Source organism: Solea solea, chromosome 9 (genome assembly GCF_958295425.1).
Source record: "Solea solea chromosome 9, fSolSol10.1, whole genome shotgun sequence".
Classification (NCBI taxonomy): Eukaryota; Metazoa; Chordata; class Actinopteri; order Pleuronectiformes; family Soleidae; genus Solea; species Solea solea.
This window is the reverse complement of record NC_081142.1, coordinates 20208157-20232890: the sequence shown is the minus strand read 5'-3', so window position 1 is coordinate 20232890 and position 24734 is coordinate 20208157. Positions and strand designations below refer to the sequence as shown.

General features: G+C 39.6%; 3 protein-coding genes across 7 annotated transcripts; 1 reads left to right on the top strand and 2 right to left on the bottom strand.

The window, feature by feature from the left end:
* On the top strand, positions 1–2656 carry rgs2 (regulator of G protein signaling 2). The gene is made up of 5 exons (XM_058638670.1): positions 1–657; positions 761–850; positions 1188–1249; positions 1419–1585; positions 1699–2656. The coding sequence occupies exons 1-5, from the start codon at positions 563–565 to the stop codon at positions 1891–1893; spliced, it is 609 nt and encodes a 202-aa protein (XP_058494653.1). The 5' UTR covers positions 1–562; the 3' UTR covers positions 1894–2656.
* Positions 2657–6868: 4212 nt separating this feature from the next.
* Positions 6869–12207, bottom strand: uchl5 (ubiquitin carboxyl-terminal hydrolase L5). Its single transcript, XM_058639107.1, has 11 exons — positions 12017–12207; positions 11532–11595; positions 11348–11453; positions 10701–10826; positions 9985–10046; positions 9601–9731; positions 9285–9348; positions 8997–9099; positions 8399–8512; positions 7815–7913; positions 6869–7223 (listed from the first exon to the last, which is right to left on the bottom strand). Exons 1-11 carry the CDS (start codon positions 12090–12092, stop codon positions 7179–7181), a joined length of 990 nt encoding a protein of 329 aa, XP_058495090.1. The 5' UTR covers positions 12093–12207; the 3' UTR covers positions 6869–7178.
* A 285-nt stretch (positions 12208–12492) lies between these two features.
* Positions 12493–15619, bottom strand: glrx2 (glutaredoxin 2). 5 transcript variants are annotated; one of them, XM_058639110.1, is made up of 4 exons: positions 15528–15619; positions 14326–14392; positions 13716–13892; positions 12493–13310 (listed from the first exon to the last, which is right to left on the bottom strand). In XM_058639110.1, exons 1-4 carry the CDS (start codon positions 15602–15604, stop codon positions 13146–13148), a joined length of 486 nt encoding a protein of 161 aa, XP_058495093.1. In that variant the 5' UTR covers positions 15605–15619; the 3' UTR covers positions 12493–13145. The 5 variants fall into 5 exon arrangements, with proteins under 5 accessions (XP_058495093.1, XP_058495094.1, XP_058495096.1 ...); XM_058639111.1 differs by lacking the exon at positions 15528–15619 and adding an exon at positions 15378–15517; XM_058639113.1 differs by lacking the exon at positions 15528–15619 and adding an exon at positions 15232–15252.
* Positions 15620–24734: the final 9115 nt, after the last annotated feature.

Genomic DNA, 24734 nt, shown 5'->3' with positions numbered 1-24734 from the left:
GGTGACGCGTCACGCCCTGTGTGAGTAAGCCACTAAACATGGGCAGTGCAGGTAGTGTTGCAAAGTCTCAATGAATCAACTGTGCATCAGACGTGATCATGAAGAAGGAGGGGGAGGGCTAAGAACGCGCTGTACACGGGTGGAGGAGTCTGTGTATCTCTGTGTCTATACACAAGAACACAAGAGAAGTAAAAATGCTTTCACAGCAAGGAAAAGAGTGAAAAACACACAAGAAAGGTAACAAACGTTCTATTATTCCCCGACAGAGCTTTATTTTGGGAACTGTAGCACTGAGTCTGCCAACTACGTCACATCTTGACCTTGTGCTTAAAATTGGAAGCATACAGGAGAGTCAGGGAGGGAATGTTTATGCAGAAGTCGTCTATCATTGGCTCCGGTCCTGACAGTCATACCAGGGCAAGTCACTGTTTACACGGCGTGAGCCAATCATATTGAAGACCTGTCATTCCAGCCCCCCCCCCTCCCGCCTGTGGCACTCCACACCAGAGAAACTATAAAGCTGCCTGACAAGTCAAGAGGGAGAAAGAGAGGAGGTTGAACCATGAGAGAGAACCTGATTACTGTGGCATCCCAAAACATGGCGAACACTGACAGTTTGACACCTACTGACCTGTACGCAGAGGGGAAGGGGTTAAAGTAAGTTTACTCGGTGTTTGACAGTAAACTTGTGGTGACCATAAAAGGCATGACTGAGTGTTGCATCAACAAGACTGACTGTGTTTTTGTTCTTTTCCTGCAGGAGGAGAAACTGGAGAAACAGAATACGATTTCTGCTGAAGACAAACTCTTCCCATTCAGTGTCACATCTGATGAAGAACAGGACCTACAGGTAAGAAACTGCCTCTGCTGTATTGCAAAGATTAATATTATGTCAAGGTCATTGCATCAAATCTCAGTTTGTGTGCACACATGCTGTAATTTGTGTTCTTGACTTTGTTATTGTTATGAATTTGTTAGATAATGTTTTATAGCTGACAGTTTTATTAATTACAGATTCTGTTCAAACTATTTTTCTGTTTTGTTTTTGTTTGCATTTATGCATTACTATATTGATACTGCTAAAAATCCAAACTTCAATACATTCACAACTCACAAAAGCCAAATGTACTGTGACACATGGTTTCTTCCAGCACGTCTCTTATAAAACCTCTGTTCTTTTCCCTCAGGCCAAGTGTCGATGACGTGAACCAATGGGCGCAGTCGCTCGACAAACTGCTCGGTCATAAATGTAAGCATCAGTCGCTGCACCGCTGGCGCGCACGATTACGTAAAAGCATCTCAGAAGTCACACGGTCAGCTGTGTGCCGACTGAGGGCGTTTATTGGCCGCAATAAAACAAGCTGCGATGGCCTTGTACTCCTCTAACCTCCCCTCTCTCCTTCTCTTTCTCTCTAAAGATGGGAAAGCTGCTTTCTTTATCTTCCTGAAGTCTGAGTTCTGCGAGGAGAACATTGAGTTTTGGACAGCCTGTGAGGATTTCAGGACACTCACGTCGCACAAAGACATTGTGTCCAAGGCCAACAGCATTTATGAGGAGTTTGTTCAAAATGAAGCTCCCAAGGAGGTAACAGCTAACAGATATGATTTGCAGTTGTTTTTCAAAATGTATCAAGTACATGCATTAGTTCTTCTTGTAAATGTGTCGTAGACTCATTCTGGATGTTTCTCTCTGCTCAGATAAACCTGGATTACCACACTAAAAATGCAATCACCCAGAGTCTACATGAGCCCACAATGACAAGCTTCCTGGCGGCTCAGAGGAAAGTCTACAGTCTTATGGAGAACAACTCCTACCCCAGGTTTATCCACTCCGACCTCTACAAGGAACTGTGTGTGGCTGCCAAGGGAGACCGCAAGCTCATTAAGTCTTAGTCAAACGATGCAGCCTCTCCTGAAGTCCACTTGTTTACCACTGTGACTGTGTGACACTGATGATGTTTACTCTGAACACTGCCTTGGGATAATCGACCCAAATGCAAATCCTGACAATAAACATTACCAGCGAGTGTGGAAAACGCAATACCAGAGCGATTTCTGGCGCATCCTGCTGGGAGCTCTTACTGATGGAAGATTAGGCTGGATGCTATATGCCGCTGCAGGCACTTAACACGGCATTTCAACCAGAAGGAATTGAGACTACTTTTTCTCCACTAAGCCATTACTTGCACTTTCTTTGCTCGGTACCTTTCTTAGCAATGAAGCTATTGAAGAAAGCGCTGTTGTCGAGCCACTGCATTCGCAGAATGAAAGGAATTTGCCACACACTTTATTTTTACACACAGCTATTTATTTTTCCGATGCCGGTGTTGGAAAATAGTCTCCTGTTCAGATGTACAGTCAGCGATTTACTTCTTGTAAATGTGTGGCCCTGCTCTTTATTGCCACATTGCGCGCATGGATTTGCATCCGTTTACACAAAAAAGTGCACTTTTGTTACACAGCATTTAAAACCTCCGCCGAGGACTGTGGTCGATGTGAAGTGACTGACAAAAGCAAGTGTTTGAGTGACATTTCTGACAATGTTATTTATTGTAAATATAGTGATTTCACATTTGAGATGCACATGGCTTGTTGAATGTGAATTTAAGTGTCTAGCAGCTGGACTGCTTGAGAAAATAAACAATGTTTTTCAGTGCTGAAGTATTCCTGATTGGTTTATTCCCAAACTGAATGCAAATAAGTCAAGAGCATGGACGTTTACTGTGAACCTTAGAAAGCCTTTTAAGATAATTTAAGTAAAGCTTTTACACTCATCTTGCTGGTTACATTTTTTATTTAACTGGTCCAAAGACAAAAGAAACAAAGATGCGTTACATCTTTAAATTTTAAATATTTAGTTTAATATGTAAAGCTCTTTGCTCTAAGGCACAGAGCCGGCCCAAGACTAACATGACTAAGTGGTTAGTTTTTTAACATATTAAAGAATTCTAGACATTTTTTAGATATATTCAGATATTTTATAGTGTTGAGCTTAAGTTATTTGTTTTTATTTTTAAGTTGAAGATTGCTCATTTACTGCAGATCTGTCCCAAGTTTTTAAATCCAAAGTGCTTACACTGGTTTACTAGTTTAATTCAAGCTCAGTATCATCACACTTAGTGCCTCACTTTAAGTGCAAATTAATACTAGGCCACTTTTGGGATTTTACTACCCTATACGATTAAAAACAAACAAGAGGGACACTGGTTTGGTGGAAATAAAACAACTATAATTAATGCAATTTATAGTGTTACATAAATTGAGCACCAGCTACTCCGAGGTGGCAGGAGGGGGGCTACCAAATTCAGCTTAGGTTCCCCATAAAGGCTTGGGCCGGCCCTGCTGATTTACAGTGAAACAAACATGGAAGTGCTGTTAATGTTAATGAGTTACTGCTGAGAGTGTACCAAGTACATTTTGTTGTGGAAGCACAATGACAATAAAACTTCCTTATGTCCTTTTGTAAGGCTTATGACAAGATGACAGTGTTGTGCCACATTTGTTAGGCCTCTCACAGCAGTGACATATAACAAAAATACTTTATCATGAGTTTACTGAACTCTTTTAGTTTCATTTATTGCTCAACCACTGTTGTTAGTTAGGTGGTTATGAGCATCCTTTGGTGGATTTTTTTTGACATTTTGGTGGCCGATTATGATGCTTATTATAGTGGTGAGGGGAAATCAGAACAGGAAAGCTGTGGACTATGCAAGTACAACATAAGCTGAAAGATGCTAAAACACCAAGTACAGCTGAGAAGAACAGCTGAAATATATTTTATCGAAATGTTATCAAAAACATAAAAACAATTAAACAACTTTTAAGAGAAAACAACTAGTGCATTAAAGTGCATTAATTAACTTTAATGCACATAAAGTATTTCATTTATTGCTAAAGCAAGACTTTTGAAAAGGTGCTTTCTGACAGTTTTATCCCAGGAACAACATCTGAACTGTTAATAGTTTCAGATAAATGTCGCACACTTTCTGTGTCTGGTTTAACCAAAAGGTCAGACCTCGCGTACAGCACAACGTATACTGCACAGTGACAAAATATCCCACACTACGTGTCGGCTGGTGATCTGCACAAAAACATTCTTCATCTTTTTGGAACATGATGTCACTTTGTGGAGCCGACATCGCGTAATCACAGCTGCATTTTCATAGTGTTAACAACCCCCCGTAGAAGAGGAGCGAACACCTTGACTGGCAGCACAGAGAGTCCTCCTCTGCCTGCTGTGTGTCTGCTCTCTGATAGAGAGGCTGTTTCCAGCAGTGAACTCATAGAGGAGGGTTGACAGTGGCCAGACACTCGAACTCTGCTTCTAACAATCTGACAGCTCCTGCTCTCCCCTCTAGCCTGCTGTACTGATGTAATAACATCATCTGTTTAACCAGCAGCTCTGTACGTTTACAGACTGGAAGAGTAGATCTGTCATCAACATGGACAGTTCAAAACACACTGGCTGGTAAAACATGTTAATGTAACACCATTATTGCCAACGTTAAAATACAGTGGTGGAAATAGGCCGAGCAAAGTCAGCTAGAGACTTTTCAGAGGCAGGTTTATTCCCAATAAGATCATTTGCTCTCTCATCATCCTCCTCTTCCTCACATATACTTCAGACACTGGTGTAGTGAAATTAGATTAAGATGAAAAAAACACTACTGACCGGGGTGATCCACTGACTTCTCTTTTTGCACTACCATGAGGTGAACAGTCAGCCATCAATCATGTCCAGAATTGACTGTTAAAGTGTTGGTCAACCTTTGCCTTCTTAGCTAAACTCACTTTAAACATTACTAGCTGTACTTAGCAGTTACCATTTAGGTCAAAAGCAGGCTGCTAGCACTGTTACAAGCATGTCTCTCAAAGAGTAGATAGACTGTGAAAATGTTAGTCAACCATCTACCTCTCATTGAAACACACTTATATCACCTTGTTAAATATTCCTCAGCTCAAGACATGACTGTCACCTAGCTGTAGTTTGTGTCTAGTCACACTCCACAAGTGTTAGCATGCTAACTAGCTGGGCATTTAGCTCTAAGTACAGCAGGCTCACAATTGCAGAAGGGTTAGTAGACCTGGAAGTATGTCCTTCCAAGAGTGGACTTTAAAAACACTGGTCAATCATTGACCTTTCATTAAAACAATTTTTTTAATATATATATATATTTAGAAAAATAACAAGATATTGATGTCACCTAGCTGTACTTGGTGTCTGGTCACACTCAGCAAATGTTAGCATGCTAACACGCTAGATGAAGACTTCATATTGTAAATATGATCATAACATTTTTATGCTAATGTTAGCATTTACAGTTTTGCTTAGAGAAGGCTCCCAGAGCAACTAGCACAGCAGTTAATATGTATGTGTGTTATTGAGACTGTACCATAAAAAAAGGTTTTATTTTTTTTGATTTCACTTTCTTTTCATTTCGACATGACTTTGTAACACCCATTTCACGGTTGAAAGGAGAGGGGGGCTGTCTGTTATTGATGCGTTTATTTTCTGTAAAATGCCAAATATAAAGCCAAACTATAATCCTCCTTATCGAAAAACATCTGGCTCCAGCAATGATGACGATGGCATCAAAAAGATAAGTAAAACTAAATGCCTTTCGAAGTGTTCAAAGACAGAAAAATGGACCAGAAAGTTGGGTACTTTTCCTGGCCTTTTTCTTTCTTTCCTTTTCTTTTTAACACAAGCAAATCATCAGAAACAGAAGCAGCAATGAAAGCAGTTGTTAGATGCAGCTCTGATATTTTTCAAGAACTGCTCCTTGTCTGGTTTTTAGATACCAACATTTCAGACACTATGTGATAATAGACTGCACAAATTAACTTTACATGACCTTTAAATTTAGCCATACATTGCACAGATTACTTATTACATAAGTTGGTGGCTATTTTAGACAATTCTCATTGTAGTGTCTGCTCTACTATTCAAACTATGCATTCTATAGTATGTTATGTGACTAAATAACAAGGAGACAATGGTGAGGAAAAAGACAAGGTGATGATTTGCATCTTCAATGACGAAGACAGTATAATAATAAACATCTGGACAAACTTGTTCAGTCACTGTGAATACACAGCCTGACATGGGATTGGACAGTATGCAACACATGTCATTCTATGATCTAGTAGTAAAACCAGTGAGTTTGTATTTGTTGCCATGAAGGCCCTTGGCAACAGATGACTGGGATCCAATCCAACAAATACTTAAGGTGTGTATGTAAACACCCAAGGCAAAAATAGAAAAAGGGCCACGCTCTGCTGTGTTTGGGAGACAGTAGCTACGTCAGACTACGCAGGCCTTTAGACACATACACAATGGTCCAGCATGGCCTGTGAGGCAGCCAAGTATGGCTGCATTACAAAGTATGTGCCAGACGTTGAATTAAAAGATTAAAAATAAATAAATGAGGCCCAGAAGGACTCCCAGGTTCAAAACATCAGCTTACTGCTACACAAAGATCTCCAAAAAAAACAAACTAGTCACCAAAATACATTAGTTCTCACTTAATAATGCACTTTTGAGGACCTGGTGGTTGACCGTGTACTCTTGTACTAGCTTAACTCTAAATGTAAGATGGTTGAATCGGTCATTAAAAGATGACTGGCATTTATCTCACCGAATGGAGACTTTAGAATAAGCAATTCATTTCAGTTTGAGCCGTTTCTGTAATATAAACAAAACCCTTGTCACTCTTCTGCTATGCCAGTAGGTGGCAGCAAAGATCTACCAAAATGTCTAAGAAATCAGTGGCTTTGCCTCTTGGAGACAAGATATATATAGGACTAGACACACAGAGTGTGTTGAGGGGAAAACTTTGGAAATCCGTCATGACGCCAAAACCATTCATTAACATCTAAATATTTTATTATGAAAATAAGACAGAACATTTGCGCACATCTTTCCTTCTATCATGCAATAGAGCTTGATGGACACACATGAAGAGAGTGACAGTCTCTCTGCTATACCTGCAGTACAGTTCTTCATGTCTGTGAGGTTCACAGGATGCCACAGTAAAGGAGTGCTGCAGACTATCCGCAGTCATTATGCATATGACAAATGATGTACAGTATCTGTGTGTGGCTCACTGATGAAAGAGTGACTGTGTGTCTGTGATTGTGTATTTAGAGGCTTCTCTGTTGAAGGGCTTTTTTGTTGTTCACTTGGCCTCCTGGGCTTTTTTGGTGGTCTGTTTCTCCTTTGCCTGGTGGGACAAACCCAGAGACATTTTTATCAGTGACCCCAACACAGAAATCAGCAGAAAACACAAGAGTCTAACACACTACAGATGTGTAAAAGGAAAAGTTATATTCATAAACTAGGCATGGGATGTTATGCTTGTGAGAAAGTATGCCTGCCCTCTAGTGGACAGAATATGGAAGTTTGAGTTTTCTCTGACCATCTTGAATCTTTTCCACCATTTATAAATATTTTTTCTTTGTGACCAAAAAAATAAATAACCAGCCTTATTTTAAAATGTTAAAGTACAGACTGGAAGAGTAGTGATGTGGTCACTTTGGCCAAAAATGTTGTCACAAAAAAAATGTAATCAAATGATTTAAGTTTGATTTGTGGGCCTGAGATAAAGTAAAAGAAATCTTTAAAACTATAAAGATAAAACAATCAATACAATTATGTGTTTACTTCAATGTAATTTACTAAATGCATGCACACATAAATTTGACTTTTGTTGTATTGCCATTTAAGGTAATTATACATTGTGATAAATATTGTTATTGTTTTATATCCTAGCCCTGAATGGAAGTGAGGTATTGTTGTGAAAAGCCAAAATTACCTTCTCCACCAAGGGTATTAACTGCTGGTACTCTGCCAGCGTCTTCAGTAGCTCCATGATGAAAGGAAGGTAGTTGTGCTTTCGTCGAATGTTTTCAATCTGTAAGAAGCAACATAAATTTAAGAAAAAAACTGAGGAATAATGTGGCAGTAAAACCTCTGTGGTTGAGGTACATTCAGAGGTGACTGAAAACATTCTAGTCTTTACATATACACTATAATGTCCCCATGTTAATGGAAAGTCATTTTTGATCAAATAAACTGTACTGTTCTCGAATAGTACTGTGCAAACATTTTAGAAGGAATGCTGGAAAGTAAGAACATGTTCACAAAAATGATTTCCAATTGTTGATTTTATTTTTCCAAAACGCAAACAGAAGGAAAATCTAAATTTGGTGTGACCACCCTTTGCCTTCAAAACAGCATCAAACAAAGCTGGGGATTTTGTAGGATTGAAGTCAGGCATATGATTAACAAATTATACCAAACACCTGCTAAAACTTTAGCACAGTACTGTGCATGTACTTCTACCAAAACAAATGCGATATGCAACATGAACAACTTAAGTGTGAAGGAGAAACTCACTTTATATCGTTTAAGTTTCTGATTTTCCTCTTCAATAAGTAGCTGGTACTTTGCGATCTCTGACTGGATGGAACTAAGAAACGTGCTGCTCTGGTCTGTGTCCATTGGCTCATCCTGGTAACAGAAGGTAAAAAAGGATTTTAAAAGTATATAAGATGCATACTGCCTTGTGAGAATGGAGGGGAAAGAGAGAGAATCTGCAACTGTTAGTGCTGCTGACAACTAGACACATTTAAACTTGATGGAGTAATGTAGATGAATGTGTATTTAAGGTGTGATACAGTATATTCATTAGAACAACACCATAGGGTGTGGCCGGATGCAGGTGCAGCAGAGCACACATGTGATAACACCCAATAATTATATTGGTTTGGCATCATTTGCAACAAAGTACCTGTCACATTCTAAAAGCTGCATCTCATGACAAGCACGTATCACTGCACTAATGTGTCATGTGTGTTGAACAACAGAAAACAAAAAAACGTTTTCTTTTTAACTTCCAAAAATTACAACTACAAATGACAAAGCAAAAAAAATAATCATTATTTTCTTTGTAATGTCTGCTCTGGATTCAGCTCTTCTGCTGCCACTCACTCACCTCAGTGAGCTGAGTCTGGAGCTCTGCGATTTTCCTCTCGTATATCATCTTTCTGTCTGACACGATGGCCATTAAGTTGAATCGGATCTCTCCTTCACTGTACCTGAAGAGAAAAACAAAATGAGAAGAGAATTATACACCAAGAAAATCCACATAGTGATAGGGCAGGGGGGGAAAAAAACATTAAATACAAGTATAAATGTCCAAATCATTATGGCTTAGTGTTTTAACAAAAGGTGAAAAGCTAGTATTAAAATGCATTTCTATAACATGTAGAAAGATACTCACTTTTGTATTCTTTTCTCAATCACTGGCCGAACTGCGCTGATCCAATCATCTTGATTGCAAACACCTTTGTTGGGAAACGGATAGGAATAGAGAATACTGCAGGTGTCTGTGTATACCGAGACTGCAAGCACACACTGTACATCATCATAAAAACGGGCAGTTTAAGGGGAAAATGACCACAGCCAACGAGCCAAAAATTCAGCTGTGCACAGCAGGGCCTCACACAGAAGGACTTCAGACATAAAACTGCCAATTTAAGAGCTAAATCCTCAGAGCAATAAAAGAAAACAACAACAAATTACATTTTTCTGCTTACCCAGGTCAATTGGCCCCTCTCGAAGTCCGTCCAGCTCGTATAGTCTGCCGTTAACAGGAACATAGCTCACAAAGTGGAAGGCGTCCTCGTCCTTTGCTGATGACTTTGCATCAAATTCAAACATCTGCTGTCTGTAACCAACAAAAATGATACAGTATGGATATGGGAATTAACACATAAGACAAATGGTAATCAAAACAACACAGTTAAATGGGTACGTTTTTTGTTTTTTCAAAAATAGTCATAAAATTGCTTTAATTCTTAAAACAGGAGCATAACCAGTGGGAATTCATGTCAAAAGGGCTGGTCAATTTTTCCAAGTAAATATATGAAGTCAACCAAACAAAACATCTGCAGCTGGATTTGATATGAACAGGAGCATACCTGGCAAAGCCGTTGTGAACTTGTCTGATCACTTCAGAGTTGCTGAGAGCCAAACCTTTCATCTATAGAGAATGGAACATGCATGATTACAATACTGAGTGTATGACCGATGGAACTGAAAGATGCTGTAGTTGTGCAACTAATTACATATTTTCAAATACATATGGTGTTTCCACTACTTAAAAATTAAAGTTACAATAAAATAGTTAAAATAAATAATTTGCTTCTATAAGATTATAATGTTCAACAATTCCACCTTCTGCTGGTTTTTCCCTCTTTCCTTTATTTCTGTCTCTAAAATAACAAAGCTATAACGTCTCGGCGGAAACACTTTTCTATATAAGAAACCAGAGAAAGTGAGCCTCATAAATCAGTTTAACCTGGTTCTTTCGAAACCTTGTGGGACAGACAGACAGACAGACAACTGAGTCATCATGATTTTTAAGGGTATGAGGATAAAACTGTCTGTGTTATAAATGGAAGAGGGAAGTGCAATCGGGAGTTTTGTAACGACTTACTCCTCTAGAAGGGGAAAGCAGTACAAATGTTATTTTTAGAAAGAGCAATGAATAATTTATCACTTATTTGAATTTTAACAAGGCTGACACTGAACTTTTAGAGCAAGACCCATACTTAACATGAAAACGTTTAACACAACACAACCCCTGAATCAACATCACTTTTTTGGACTCGATATGAAAATACCATGAACATACAGCGGCGTCGAAACTCTGCGAAAACTCTCTGAACTCAGTCAGCGTGTCTCCAAGCAACATGTCGGAATGGGCACAGTTAAGCAGGACGCTGACAATTGCTTGTGTGGCACAAGCGTTGTTTATGACCTGAAAATACACACAAACAGAAAACGTCTCAAACAGAGCAAAACCTGGCATCCTTTTTAGGGGTGTGTGGGCTTAATGTCACAAACCCATTACATTAAGAAGCATGGGGCTTCATTATCCAGCTCATTACATTTTGTAATTGGACTCAAGCTTCTCTTTTGTTCTGGCCAGTGTGAAAGCATACAAATGCAACAATACAGAGTGAAAAACAGAACAGACTTTTTAATTTTTAATGTCATGCACATGCCAAAACCTACCGTACATTTGCCTTTGTCTTAACTGTATCATTTTAGCTTTTAAATTGAAGATCAGGAGAAACTCACTATTAAAAACCTTTTCATATCCGTAAAGATAATTAATAAATGGATTGACATTGACCTTTTAATTACAAACTATGATATATATTGACTGACTTAAATGATGCTAATCTTGATAATGGTGCTTTTTAAAAAGGTGGCATAAAATGCAGCTGCAAAATGACTATGTTTCCCAATATTTAAAAAGGCTAAATGTGGACATACCTGTTTAGCAAAGAAGATTTGGTCAAGTCTTGAATCCTGGACAACAGACCCAGCGGGCTCTTCACCAGGCTGCCACTTGAACAGGAAAATCAAGCCGTGAACTGGTCTGGAACAGAAAGATGAATTAAAAGGCTTTTCCTCAGTGAGGGCATGAAAGAAATCGAGGGTGCAAGTATGGACATACTTTAAGTTGTCAAAGTTCTCTGGCTCCATACTCCAGATCTCCTCAACCTGGGCTCCTTTGCAGCCTGGCAATGACAAGTCAAGCATCAAACACTCATTCGCAGTTTACATCGCTGTTGCATTGAAAGCTTCATATTTATTAGAGATCAATCAAGAGTGCCTCAGTTTCACGGCAATGATTGTGTCACCACTCATGAGTGACGGATTGCGTTCACGCGCCGTTGTTTTGAACGCTGAGTAATGCTAGCTAGTTAGCTTGTCTAATCAGGTTAACACGCACTGCACAATTGCTTGCAATTTGTTTAGGTTAATTTGGGTAGCAAAGGAAAATGCAATGACAATTTTAACATATTTAGAGTGCACGAGAAAATGAATAGTCGCTAATTTATTTCGTATCGTTCGCTGCAATGCAGCTATTTAGCTAGCGATGTCACATAGCCACGTTCAATTGAATGGGTAGCTAGCCTTTAGCTATGAGCCACTTACCAAATCCTTTTATCAATTCTGTGAACACTCCGGGGTCACTCTCCATCAGACACCACTCTCCTGCGCTGCCAGCCATTGTTAAAAAAAAATAGTTAATTCACGCAACTGTGGACATAAACAAAATGCAAAGGACCTAGCTTAGCTGCACACGGAGAAGACAGGCTAACTAAAGAAGCAGTGAAGTGACGTCGTCACTGCTGCAATGTGGGTAGGTGCGCATGATTTACGTTACAGCCCACACCGAATTTAGGAGACTAATATTTTTATTCAGTTTTTTACACGCAACGACTTCCAAATATTGACGGCAGACGATTTTTAAATAAGTATGTCAATTTGAAGCCAATGCAACCCCCAAATATTACACAATGACGTATGATGACTATATTTTCTAAAATAAAGCCAATATCCGCCCCCCTAAGAAAAAGAGGGTGAACAAATGAAGCACTCAAAGAAAAAAGGCACAGTGAAAACTCATAGAAATGTACCTAAATGGATTCAGTTTATTCATTAAATACGTTCGTTTGTGACCTCATACAATTGCTTGCTAATGTTTATATTCATAAAATAAACACCAGTGATTTTCCAATGATCTCCAAAAAAATAAAAAATAAAATCAACATCAAAGGCATTATTATGAAAGATGCTGACAAGAAATTTTTCAAGCCAATACTTTCCTTACCATATGAACAAATAACAAATGTTTCTTAAGAATGTTCATATACTTGTACATGGGTTAGGTGACCAATTCACTATAACTGTAAATCATGACAAGTACAATGTGTGCATCAAGACAACAAAATAAAGATAAAACAAATAAAGCCATAAAGAAAGTTCAAACAGCAACATGATCAGTTTGATGAAGCTTGATGCTTCGAGAGGTAATGTGTGTCCGAGTGTGATACTGTAAAACCATGCAGAAAAGATGTATTGGAAGTATTTTGACTTGTATGCATGTACACACTCTGTTTAAAAGACAGCAACTTTAATAAATGTACTTTACAACTCTGGACGGAAAAATCAAATATCCAATGCACATAAATCCCAATCAAACTCAAGTAGCCTATTGTCCAACAAGACTGTGAAAACATGTAATAAATATGTGATTGTAAAATACTACAAAAACGGTTAGTCATTTAGCAGACTCAAACTGTCCGCTGCCCGAGCCTTCAGAGCTGGACGCAGCGCAGCAGGGGGCGCACGTTTCGATCAAGGGCACCAACTTTCCCTGCTGATGGAGCTGTTTGGTATCGGAGCCGCCGCCGATGCAGTTTCCATTAATGAAGACTCTCGGCACCTGAACATACAAATCACGGCATAATATTCTGTTAGACTGCAAGTAGGGTCAATTATTTTTAAATAGATTCATTTTTGCACTGTTTGGTTGGCATGTGGTAGTTGACACAAGCGTGTTTTTCAAATATTGGGAACTGAAACTGTTGTATGAGACATACCAAGTAGCTGGCAAGTTGGTCTATCTTGACACAGATGTAGCTATTTTGATTCAAGACAAAATTCCTGGTGTCTGGCCATAATAAACTCACTAGAGGAGTTAACCTAAATTTAACTTCAATGTAGAGCTGCCAGAACAAACAACACTCACAGAAATTCCTGTTTTGAGTATTTCTTTATTAGATGCTGATGTAGAGGATTGCTTTGTTACTTGAAATTCCAATCCCAAAATATGACATGAGATTCTTACCGTTCTGGCACCAGTGATCTGAGTCAAGGCATCTTGCATTCGCCCTGCATCACTGTGTTGATCCAGTTCAATCACTTTGTAGGTTGCACCGATTTCATTGAACACATTCTTGGCCATTTTGCAATAGGGACAAGTGGTCTTAGAAAATATCACAACACAATGCTGTGACACAATTTCCTGAAAAAGCACAAACATAATAAGATTTTTGGTAAACATCAGTACAACACAGACTACATGTGAAAATATGTACGCGTTTAATTTCATTTCATCACGTAAGCTGAAACCAGAAATCAATACATTCATCCTAATGTTTTAAAGCACTTCTTCACATGATAATTGTAGACATAATAAACAACAAATGCCTCTGCCTCACATCATGCTTTGTTCAGTATACTATCCTATTCACCTACAGATCAGTACAGTAGGTAAAGAATGCTGGAATGAATTGACAAAAGATGACAAGCGAACACTGGCAACTGTGTAGACATATCCGTTTAAACTGACCTTGTTCTGTTCTTGATTTGGAAGCCAAATCGGACACAGATGTTTAAAAACAGGTTGTAGGACACTAGGTTAACTACAGGTAACAGATCTGCACTCTTCTACATACCTGAACGTACCGCACACTGGCTGTGCTGGACAGACTTGCAGGAGTGGAGGATGTGAAATTCCCCATCCTGAAAGATGCAAATCACAGTATTGGAGCACGCTGTGGTTAAAACCTTTGGTGCATAGTTACATTACTGTACAGTACACTCTACTACACAGCAGTTAGCTTTGAACATGTCCTGGATTGAGCAATGACCTTATGAACGTAAAGACATCATTGGAAGAGACGAAGCTGAGGCTAACAATTAGCATCACAATAACATGAACTGCTAGTCTGAAAAGACACATGTCTATTGGTATGGTCCACGCTGCTCAACACGACGTAATAAATGGCGTTGTGTTACCCTAACCCTAACCTTCTAACGCCAAGTCTTAAATTGAGATTATTGTTCTTAATAATCCAGGATTAGGAGTACACATGCTCTTTCACGGTCAGTAGAGGGCTCAGAGTTGATGTGCGCGAGGGACATACCAAACCCCTTCCACTATCCGTCAACATATAGACGAAACGCTCATATGAAAAGTAATACGACATCGTAAATCGTAGCGCTATATACATAACAAAAACGTACGCACTTATTTAAAATTCGGCAACTATTTAAACCACCTCCAAGAAATCGTTTCATCAGCACAGCGACAAACATATGGTACAGGGTGACCGAGCATGACACTGAAATGAACAACCATGGCAACGTAAAAGTTGACATATAAAAAAAAATATTGCATTAGTGATTAGTCACATGACGCCGAAATCACCAAAGGAAGACACTAAACCCTAGCTATTACAAAGAATCGCCATTAGCCTGCGACACATTTACATATATTGAACATAGATTTGGCAAAGTTACTACACAATCATTACAGCTCGGCTAACATGTGGCAGTATGCGCACACGTGCTTTTCCCACCTTCTGGGCACCAACGATGATGTTAAACATTGTATAAGCTATGATATTTATTGAATAGTTGTTGTGTTTTCCCAACGTTCATCAGTAGTTTGTTCGTCATGAACAGGCAAGCGAGTTATTTTTGAAGTCAAGCTAGCGGGAATGACCTTCGGCAGTAGTTCCACGCCGTCCTCGGAAAACTTCCTGCTCGAGAAAACATTGGAGTAATGTAACAAGCGGCCGAAAGGTAATCGATCCGTCGGCTTAGATCAGATGAAACATGCGCGGCGTGAGCTGCACAAACGACTGGAGCCTACCTTACGTGACCACCGGAAGCAGTGTGTGACGTACTAGGCAAGCCACCAGTAACGTCGACAAAACACCGCGTGTACATGTGACCAATTCACTATAACTGTAAATCATGACAAGAGCAACTGTGTGCATAATATTACACCGTGTTTAAATATAGTTGCGAGATACTGAGTCAACATTTCCAACTGTTGTTTTTCTACTCACAAATTTAAATATTCAACAGTTGTTGAATATTGAATCTGTGACCTTAGTGTGGGCGGAGCAAAGTGCACAGCTGTCTCAGTGAGGACATGTCATAATTGCCTAACCCTAACCTAGACATACAGTCCTATCCCTCATGAAGCTATTTAAAGTTGTGAGGTCCTCACTTTCCTGAAATGTCCTCACCCACTGTGTGTCCTTATCTATTGTTTTTTCAATTTCAATTGCTCTCCAGGACACATTTTCCTCCGGGACAATAACAATATAATAATACTGAATCTTAACTTCCTATGGTTGATAGGTGTTTTAAGATCCAAGACATGTATTTACAGTATACGACCAAAACAATCTGGGAATGATTGATAACTGTTCTATGTCTCTTTCAGACATGTAGTGATAAGATTCTATTAGACTTTGGCCACATGCTAAACAGAGGTAGGAATAAATAAAATGTATCATTTGTATTAAATATTGTTAATTTTGCCAACAATCTTGCACTTTTACAGTTGAGGGAGACTGATTTTATAATTTTACAAACTTGAGTGCTGAGTGTGCACCAGTGGAACACCAGCAGACAGAGGAGATAATATTCGTCTGTCATCTTGCTCCCTTTACAGGCATCAGTGTCGCTTCAAATTCACATTATTTCTTCCTTTATCCTCCACAGACTTTTGTTTCTCCTCCATCTTCAAATGAAATGCATTAGTTCTCAATTTACTGTTTCCCCGTTGCCACATTAGCCCAGCTTAGGCTCAGGAATCAATCACAAATCTAAAGATTTCTGATGAGGCAGAACAGAAATGCTTCACTTCAAATACATTCTTCTCTCCCCCTAAAAGCTGAGGCAGAAATCCATCATTTCAGAATGGATTCACACCATCAAAGATATAAAGGTTTGCCCTGGAGGGGGTGATATGCTGACACAAAGCCAAAAATGTTATGTGAGACAGTGGAGAATCGCATCAGGGGTTCAAATACCTGCTCACAGCATCAATACATATGATAACAGACAAGGAGTGGATAAATCATCGTGCATGTCCAGATGATCTCTACAACCCAAGTCCTTTTGGTCAGCCTGGATGGAGCTTCAAAATAAGGCTACACTCTGTGCCTTCCTGCCCTGGATTTTCCCAGCGTACTACCTTTAACTTCACATTAAAGGATAAGAGCTTCTTTCCGGAGGAACGCTTCATCCATCACTTCTTCCCCTGTGCAACCTCGGAATCATCTCTCTTCCAAGGAAATAAGCTGACACAACCTGCACTGGGGTTATCTTACCTTCACGAAAAGTTGATCAAGGGGCAGGCTAAAAACTGATTCCCACTATCTGCTCAAAGGGTTGCCATGGTTAAAAAAGAAGAAGAAAAAAGCTGCTGGCTACCTTGTCTGCTAAAAATTCAGTTGAACTGCATCCTCTGTTATGTCACAGATGAACTTACATCAGATAGTTTAAACTGCATGTAGCTCTTACATAAATTAAGGTGGTTTAAGCACATAAAGTACCTTAAGTTAGGGCTAAGTTTAAGTTTTTTCATAAAAACACTTTGTTGTAACTAGGGCTGATTAGTTACTAAATTAATTTCCAACAACTTTTATATTCGATTAATTGTTTTGAGTTTTTTTTTTTCCATAATTAAAACAAGCTTTCTGATTCTACAGCTTCTTAAATGTGAATATTTCTTGGGTTCTTTGTTCCATATAAGAAATAAATCAATCAAAACTGAATCATTTTGGTTTGTGGACAAAACAAGACATTTGAGAAGATCATAATTTCCAGGTTTGGCAAACACTGATCAGCATTTTTCAACATCTTCTGACATTTTACAGACCAAGAAAGTCGATTAATCGAGAAAAAAGTCATCAGATGAATCGATTATGAAAATAATCAGTTGCAGCCCTAGTCGCAGCATAACACATCACAATATCCTCAAAAAAAACTGTAAAACTGTAACAATTCTTCCAACATTTGGTGTCAAACTGGTCTCAAACAGTGGGAATCTTGCAACGTCATCCCCTCCTCTGTGCTGTGTGAACTCCAGCGTGTCCCCAGTGATGTGAAAACAAAGAAACCAGAAGAAATAAGCCATGAATGCAATTTAGTTGTGTTTGTTTGTATATTTATGAGACAATGTTGCTTAATTCACGTAATTTCATCAAATCCTAGTTTGAAAAAGAAGCACATCCTCTTTTATGGAACTAATTAAGCATCATGAATAACCACCATGCAACATCTTTATGTAAATGTTCCCATGTTTTTTGTCCTCTTAAAAGTTACAAAGACATTTTTTTTTTTCTTTTTTGAAGAAGATACCAGTCAGACAGTCGGGAAAATGAATGCAGAGCCTTGTCATGTAAAACAGGCCGGTAATGAGGCATGAAACAAAACATTTCAAGCTGCACGGAAATTCTGACACGTGGAACTGGGATTCTTTGACAAATTGTCGGTCGATGCCATCGCTCTATTTGGGGCCATTAAGCCACGTAACAGCAATGTCATCACGACACCTATTGAGGCTCCTGCCACTGATGGTGTGGACAAATGACAAAAATGTGCTTAAACTTTTAACCTCTAATTGTGTAATTGGGCGATGTTCATAAAACACAACGTATGGACAGTTGTACATAAGATACCACGGAAGAAAATCTGGACACTCAGAAGAGAAACTTGAAAAAACCAGGGCGTCCTCACAGCCGTTTGCTGTGGAATTTGTCGCTGGTAAAGAATGAGCAGCCATTAGTGTGATCTATGTCACACATCTCAGTGGCATTAGCCAACTGATGCTTCACTTTGACAAATTAGAGCCGTCACAGGGTGAGTTGTTGACGTTGCCTCTTCTGATTTAACATTTGTTTGTGATAAAAATCGGTGGTGAGGCATCCGCAGTGTGTTTATGGGTTCATTTATTTCAGTCTTTCAAGGGCACGTGAGACCGTTACAGTACTGCAGGCGTGCATTGTGTTGCTGACAAGACACCGACAAAAACCCATCAACGGAATGGAAAACTGTCCATCACTGTGCTAGAACAAATGGTTACGTTCACGCGGATCAGCAATTCAGTGCCTCAGAACTGTCTGCTACACACAGTATGTCTGGAGTCACACACACAGGCCTTACAACAACACACAATACAACTAAACATAAAGGAGATTCAAGCTGTGCTGCTGTAGAGAGACAAGTTATCTTAAAGTAGAAACATTTCAACTGTCGTTGTTGTTTTTTTTATTTGATCAAATGTGTGAAGATTGAGCTGTTGACATAAAATGCTGGAGCACATTCAGGTCAGCTCCAATGTTACTGAACTATCCCAAAGTACTGCAACCTGATCAAGGGCCAAAAAAGTACTTCCATTTATGGCATGTTTCCACTAGCATAGTACCTGGTAGCAGGTACTTTTTTAATGATTGGTCACAGGAAGAAGAACCTGAACAATGCCAAACTGTAGATCAGTTAAAAAGACATAACAATCCTAAAAACGTGGGTTATGGAGGAAGTACTGAACAAATATCTTGAATTAACTGATTCTAATGATTCAGTTACACTGAAAACAACTGCTTTACAAGTCACTAGTCAACTCGTTTGTGTGAAACAAGCAGTTTCATGCAGCCGTGTAGTGATGACTCCGCCCACGTTGAGTAGGTACTATTTTGTAGTGGAAACCCAACCTAAACCGTGCTGTGCCGCGGCGAGCTGGGACCATAGGTGGAAAAGGGGGGCTTTAGTTTCTGGTTCCAGCAGTGAAAACACACATGAAGTTGATCTGGGTAAAGTCCTGGCGATGGAAGCACACCTCATGTAACGTGTGTAGCTGCTCTGAGCGACTGCATCGATGTGAGTCACACGGTCATGCAGAGTGGGCAGATTCCATACAGGTAAATTATAGGGCAACGTGTTGCACTTGGTTGAACACATGAGCGGTGACAGAATGCAAAGTCCTGTGAAATCTCATATCACAGGAGAGTCTGACAGCAACATTTGATCTATAATTAATTTGGAAAGTAATTTGCCAGTTCTTATGAGATTAATTAGTTATTTTATATTGATGAAACATATTTTGATTTGTGATCAAATAGGCCAGAATCAAATGAAGCATAATTTAAGTCGTATTCTCACATGTTTTGCCCCTTGTTTGCAAAACACTTGACTTTTGATTTATTTAAAGTGCAGTGAAAAGAAATAGTCCTTTTGTGGTTATTGTTTGCCCACATTTAATATCTGTCATCTGAACTTTTCGGAGTTGATTTTTCAGCTGTTGTCCTTTTCCGGTTCCCTGCACAATTATATTTCCTATGTAGCCTGATACGATAGAAAACTCTCACTTGTAGTCTCCATTGATCAAAGCAAGCTCTTGGCCACATCTTGATTGAGTGCTGTGGATTTTCTGCTTAACAGGCAATTGGCAAAGTGCATAATAACTCATTTTTAGTCAGTTCATCAATAAGCTAACACCAAATTCTATAACACTTATCGGGAGGATAAGTAAAAGTGTGTGTCGCTGGGATTTTTTCACTCCGTGTGAGTTTCAGTCAGGAAGGTCGCTGAGCTGCAGCCAGACACGACTTTCTCTACAGTACGATGCTGGCTGCAGTCGCGGCGGTCTGGGCTCCTTCCAGCTCTGCTCAAAACTGGGTCCAAAAGGCTCCAGACTGAGCCAACACCAAGACAAGAGAACATCAGGAGGTATTCAAGGACATGATTGGTTGTGAAAAACGCACTGAATCGATTTATTCACATGTAAAAATAAGACAATGTTCCATCAGTCACCTATAACGCTTATCCTTTTAGAGCGACAGATGGACGCTGGAGCCAATCATGCGCTGAGTTTTTATGAAAATGAAAACACTGAAAACGTGGTATTAAACTAATTAGAGTCTCTCGGTTCTTACCTTAACTTGTTGCTGCAAGTCTTGAAGCCTGAAATATTTAACATTAACATTAACTCCCGTGCTATAGTGCTGTGGGACAATACTGCAAAACGGAGAGGAACAAAAATTGTACTCCCGATTCGAACAATAACTCGGAGCATGAAAAGTTATGATCAAATAAAACAACGCCATTCCCCCCTGAAAAAAAAGACTTTCTTATAAGCTACAACTGAACTGTAGAAACTATGTCTTGAGGAAACTTAATTTCATGACTCTCTCAGGGGGGAGAGAGTTCACATCCACAGTCCATTCTGTGTAAAGATTGTGGATTTTGGTGATGTGTAAACAAAACATACAGTCACTATCACCTCTTTTTTTAGGACTATTAATTACTCTATTCCTTTTTATACCAAGCACCACCTGAGAAAATATTGAGCTCTATTGAGTAACGCCATTATCGCCAACGTTCGAGATGAGGTGACTAATTATTGGTGTCCGAGTTCTTCTTCTTTTTCCTTTTTGAGGGTCACTTGAGGGACTTCCGCGACCACATAGTTCTCTCGGCCTGCCATTAGGGCTTTAAGGGTTAAGATCTCAGCTTAATTTCACTCAAGAAAACTCTGTGCATTGAAAGTGATTATCATATTTTTTTGACGAGTGAAGCCAAGGTGTGCTGTATAGGATAAAGGGACCTCTCTGGGTCTGCACTCTATATTGTTGTTGGACAGCTTATGCAGCCGCTGCCCTCAGGAGCACGGCGTCCTCCCAGTGCAAAACAACAGATACTATGGCAGCAATATATTTCTCAGGACAGGACAATTTATGAGACCATCACTATTAATCATCGCTGTGGGAAAGGGAGATTGCCTAACTCATCCAGAGCCCCCCATAGAAATGTAATTCTCCCATCGCCTCAAGTGCTTATCGGTCGGGGGGCGGGCGGGCAAAAGAGCGGCACATGCATTTTGCCCGTGCACGCTTGGACTCGGACCCACTCTGGCATGGCAATAAGCTGTGGTGATTTAATATCCGTTTGCCGCATGCTTTTTCTTGGAGGTGTAATCAGTCCACAAGATTCTGCGCGGGGCTGTCATGAATCTGTTGGCCGCTCACACCACCCCCCAAACCCCACCTGCTCTGGGGGACAATCACCGGCCCGCCAGCAGGACATGGCAGATCCAGCAGCTACTCCTGATTACACTCATGACTCTGGCTGCCGATTGGCTGTCAGGGTGCAATCACGCATACAGTTTGTTTTCTTTTTTTTCTTCTTGGTTTGCATGGCTTTCAGTGGTGAAGCCATTGTCTTGGGGAATTTTGTCAACTTGATTGAAATGCAAATATGTTTTTACTTTGCACAGAGAAAGTGAGCGGCACTTGCTTTCTGTTCCAGAAATAAAAGCACTGAGGGAGGAAGACTCAGAGACAGTCTGCAGTATAAAACTGACATAACAAAGATTATGTGGTGCGATATAGATTTAAAGGGCCAGGCTCTGGTTTTGAAGCCTTGGATGTAAGTAGCAGTTAGCCATCAGACGGCAACTTTTGACTTTGAATAGAAGTCTATGGCAAATGAGCTTCTATTTCTCACTTGATTTATAACATCTGTAAATATTTTTTAAGAGTTAATAGTCTCAATCGATCGTTTTACCTCTTCATCAATAGAATATGATGCCAAGTGTGTAAATAACACAAAAGGAAAGCAGACAATAAAGCATTGGCACTTATGAGTGGACGCCATTGGGTCATTGACATTTGGTATCATCCAACAAAGATCAGGATGTCATGTGAATTGCATCTGCGCCAGTTTCCAGAGTTTATAGGTCGAGCAATATATCGCCGAACTTTACAGACTGAATATAAAAGACCCTGTCCTGGTTTTCATGAATGTCGGACCAGCCAGAGTGGACAGTATTCCAGACTTGCAGCATCCTGACATTTTTAACTTTCTGTTAAGCTCTCCCTTATCCTACGCCGGAGAACGACGGAGTAGACATTGCAATACAAGCATGTATACGAAGTGATCATTTCACAAGCCGGATCTATTGCTCGTTTTATGGCATTGATCCGCCTCTGACTTCTCTCATCTCTCAGATCTTTGGGGAAAAAATTTGCTTGTTTTAGTATTCCAGGACAGCTATCCACCACCTTCACTTCATATGAATACAGAGTTAAGACGTAATACATCTATGGATTTGAACAACGCAGCTTCCTGTCACAATGGCATGACAGGATTGTGTGACGGCGGCTATTGGTTGCAGGTGACACGTGTAAACTTCCAGTCTCAAAAACTGATGTGAATTTCAAGGGCTGAAAGGTTTGCGAATGTTAATTTTTGTATACATTTTTGCCGACAGTAAATGTGTTCCCACACAAAGTTTTGTCAATCCAGGTGTAATTTAAATAAATTGTATTTAACTAGTTGTTACCACAATTAGCCTGTACACGATTCTGTTCACACAGAATGCTGCTGTAGTGTCTCCAGTGTTTCAGTGTGACAGTGAATTGGGCCATTAAACTCTTGACAGCCTGCACTTGGATCCTGACTCATGCAAAAATCCTGACTCACAGAGACACATGCAGGATGAGGATGTTGATTGTTGATGATCTCGTGTTTCTTTATGAATCGTAATGCGAACGTAAAACAGCAACAATGGGTTTCAAACTGGCTTCCTGAACATAACAGCGAGTTCAGTGAACTTCAGTCATCTCTGTGGCAGTGGCATGGCTGCAGGGTAGGCAAATCAGGCAACTGCCTGGGGCCCCCGAGCTGAGCGGAAGCCCAGGAGAACAGCGGATAACGTCAAGCCACATACATAACTACATTTATAAGAAGCTGCTTAAAGCTGCAGTAGGCAGGATCACTGGGAAAAACCCACTTGTTTTACCCACAAGTTATTGAAATACTGTCATCAGATAAACACTGACATCTCAGACACATCTCCGAGTTTTATCTTTCTATTTTATAATGTCATATTCCGTTCCAGTAGCGACAATGTCTCATCAGGAAATTATTGGACCACTGACTTTTACATGTGAGGGTACTAGCGAACTTCCTTGTGGAACCACAAGCAACTTGAGGTGGTTAAAGACAAGATAACATAAGTATAGTTAACTGTAAGATAGGTTAATCTAAGATTAGTTAGAGATAAGATAGCATAAATTAGTTAATTAGTTAAACAGAAAGTAAGACCTGCATTTAATTATACTATGACTGGCTGTGCACAACAAAACATTCTATTTATTTATTTTCTGTATAACTCTGCCCTTTTTCCCCCTCCAGTGGCTTTGTGTGTGTGTGTTTTTCCATTTTATAATAATCTGTTCTGTGTTTTTTGTTTTTAAGTGTAAATTGAATGTGTCTGTGTATTGATGTGTGTGAGTGTTTGAGTGGTGGTAGGGAGGGAGGTGAAAGAGGCTTAGGGTGTTTTTACGTGAAGCACTTTGTGTTTCATTTAATGTGTATGAAAAGTGCTACGTACAGCTAAAGTCTGATGGATTGATTGGTGGACAAGAGGCAGCAATCGCACTGTGGCGCGCTCAGGTTTGCATAAATGTGTTGTCTGACACGTCGCTTTTTAAAGTGCAATACAAACGTTTCGACGAGGAGCAGAAGTTGAAAGATTCCTACGTGTTGAGGGAAAGAACTGAGGCGGTTTCAGGAGCAAAAGGAGGTTACAAGTGCTCTGTTGGTCTATTTGCATTCATTAATTCTTTAAATCTTTTAAGCAACTTTGGGTTTGGAGTGGTTTTTGTCAGAGAAGATGCAACATTTTTTTTCAAACTGATTGCTGTTATGTCATTGTGAAAAAAGGGAGGTGTTGCTGCTGACAAGGTTTTTGCTGCTCTACTGAATCTATAGAGCTTCACACATCGGGTTTCAACTTTATGTAAACATGTCTCCTCAAGTAGCCTCTTACATCTCACTGTAAGAATCTTCATATATTTTAGACTCGCAAAGATTAAATTAATTTGAACAAATCTTTTTAGTGAACTGATTCTAAAGACTCAGTTCACTGAAAATAATTGTTTATTTACATTTTATGAGTTGAACTGGGCCTGTAAGTGTATTCAGACTATAACACAGGACTGGGTGAGGTATATAAAATTGAAAGCAAGTCATTTTAGGGCACAAAAATGTTTAGGTT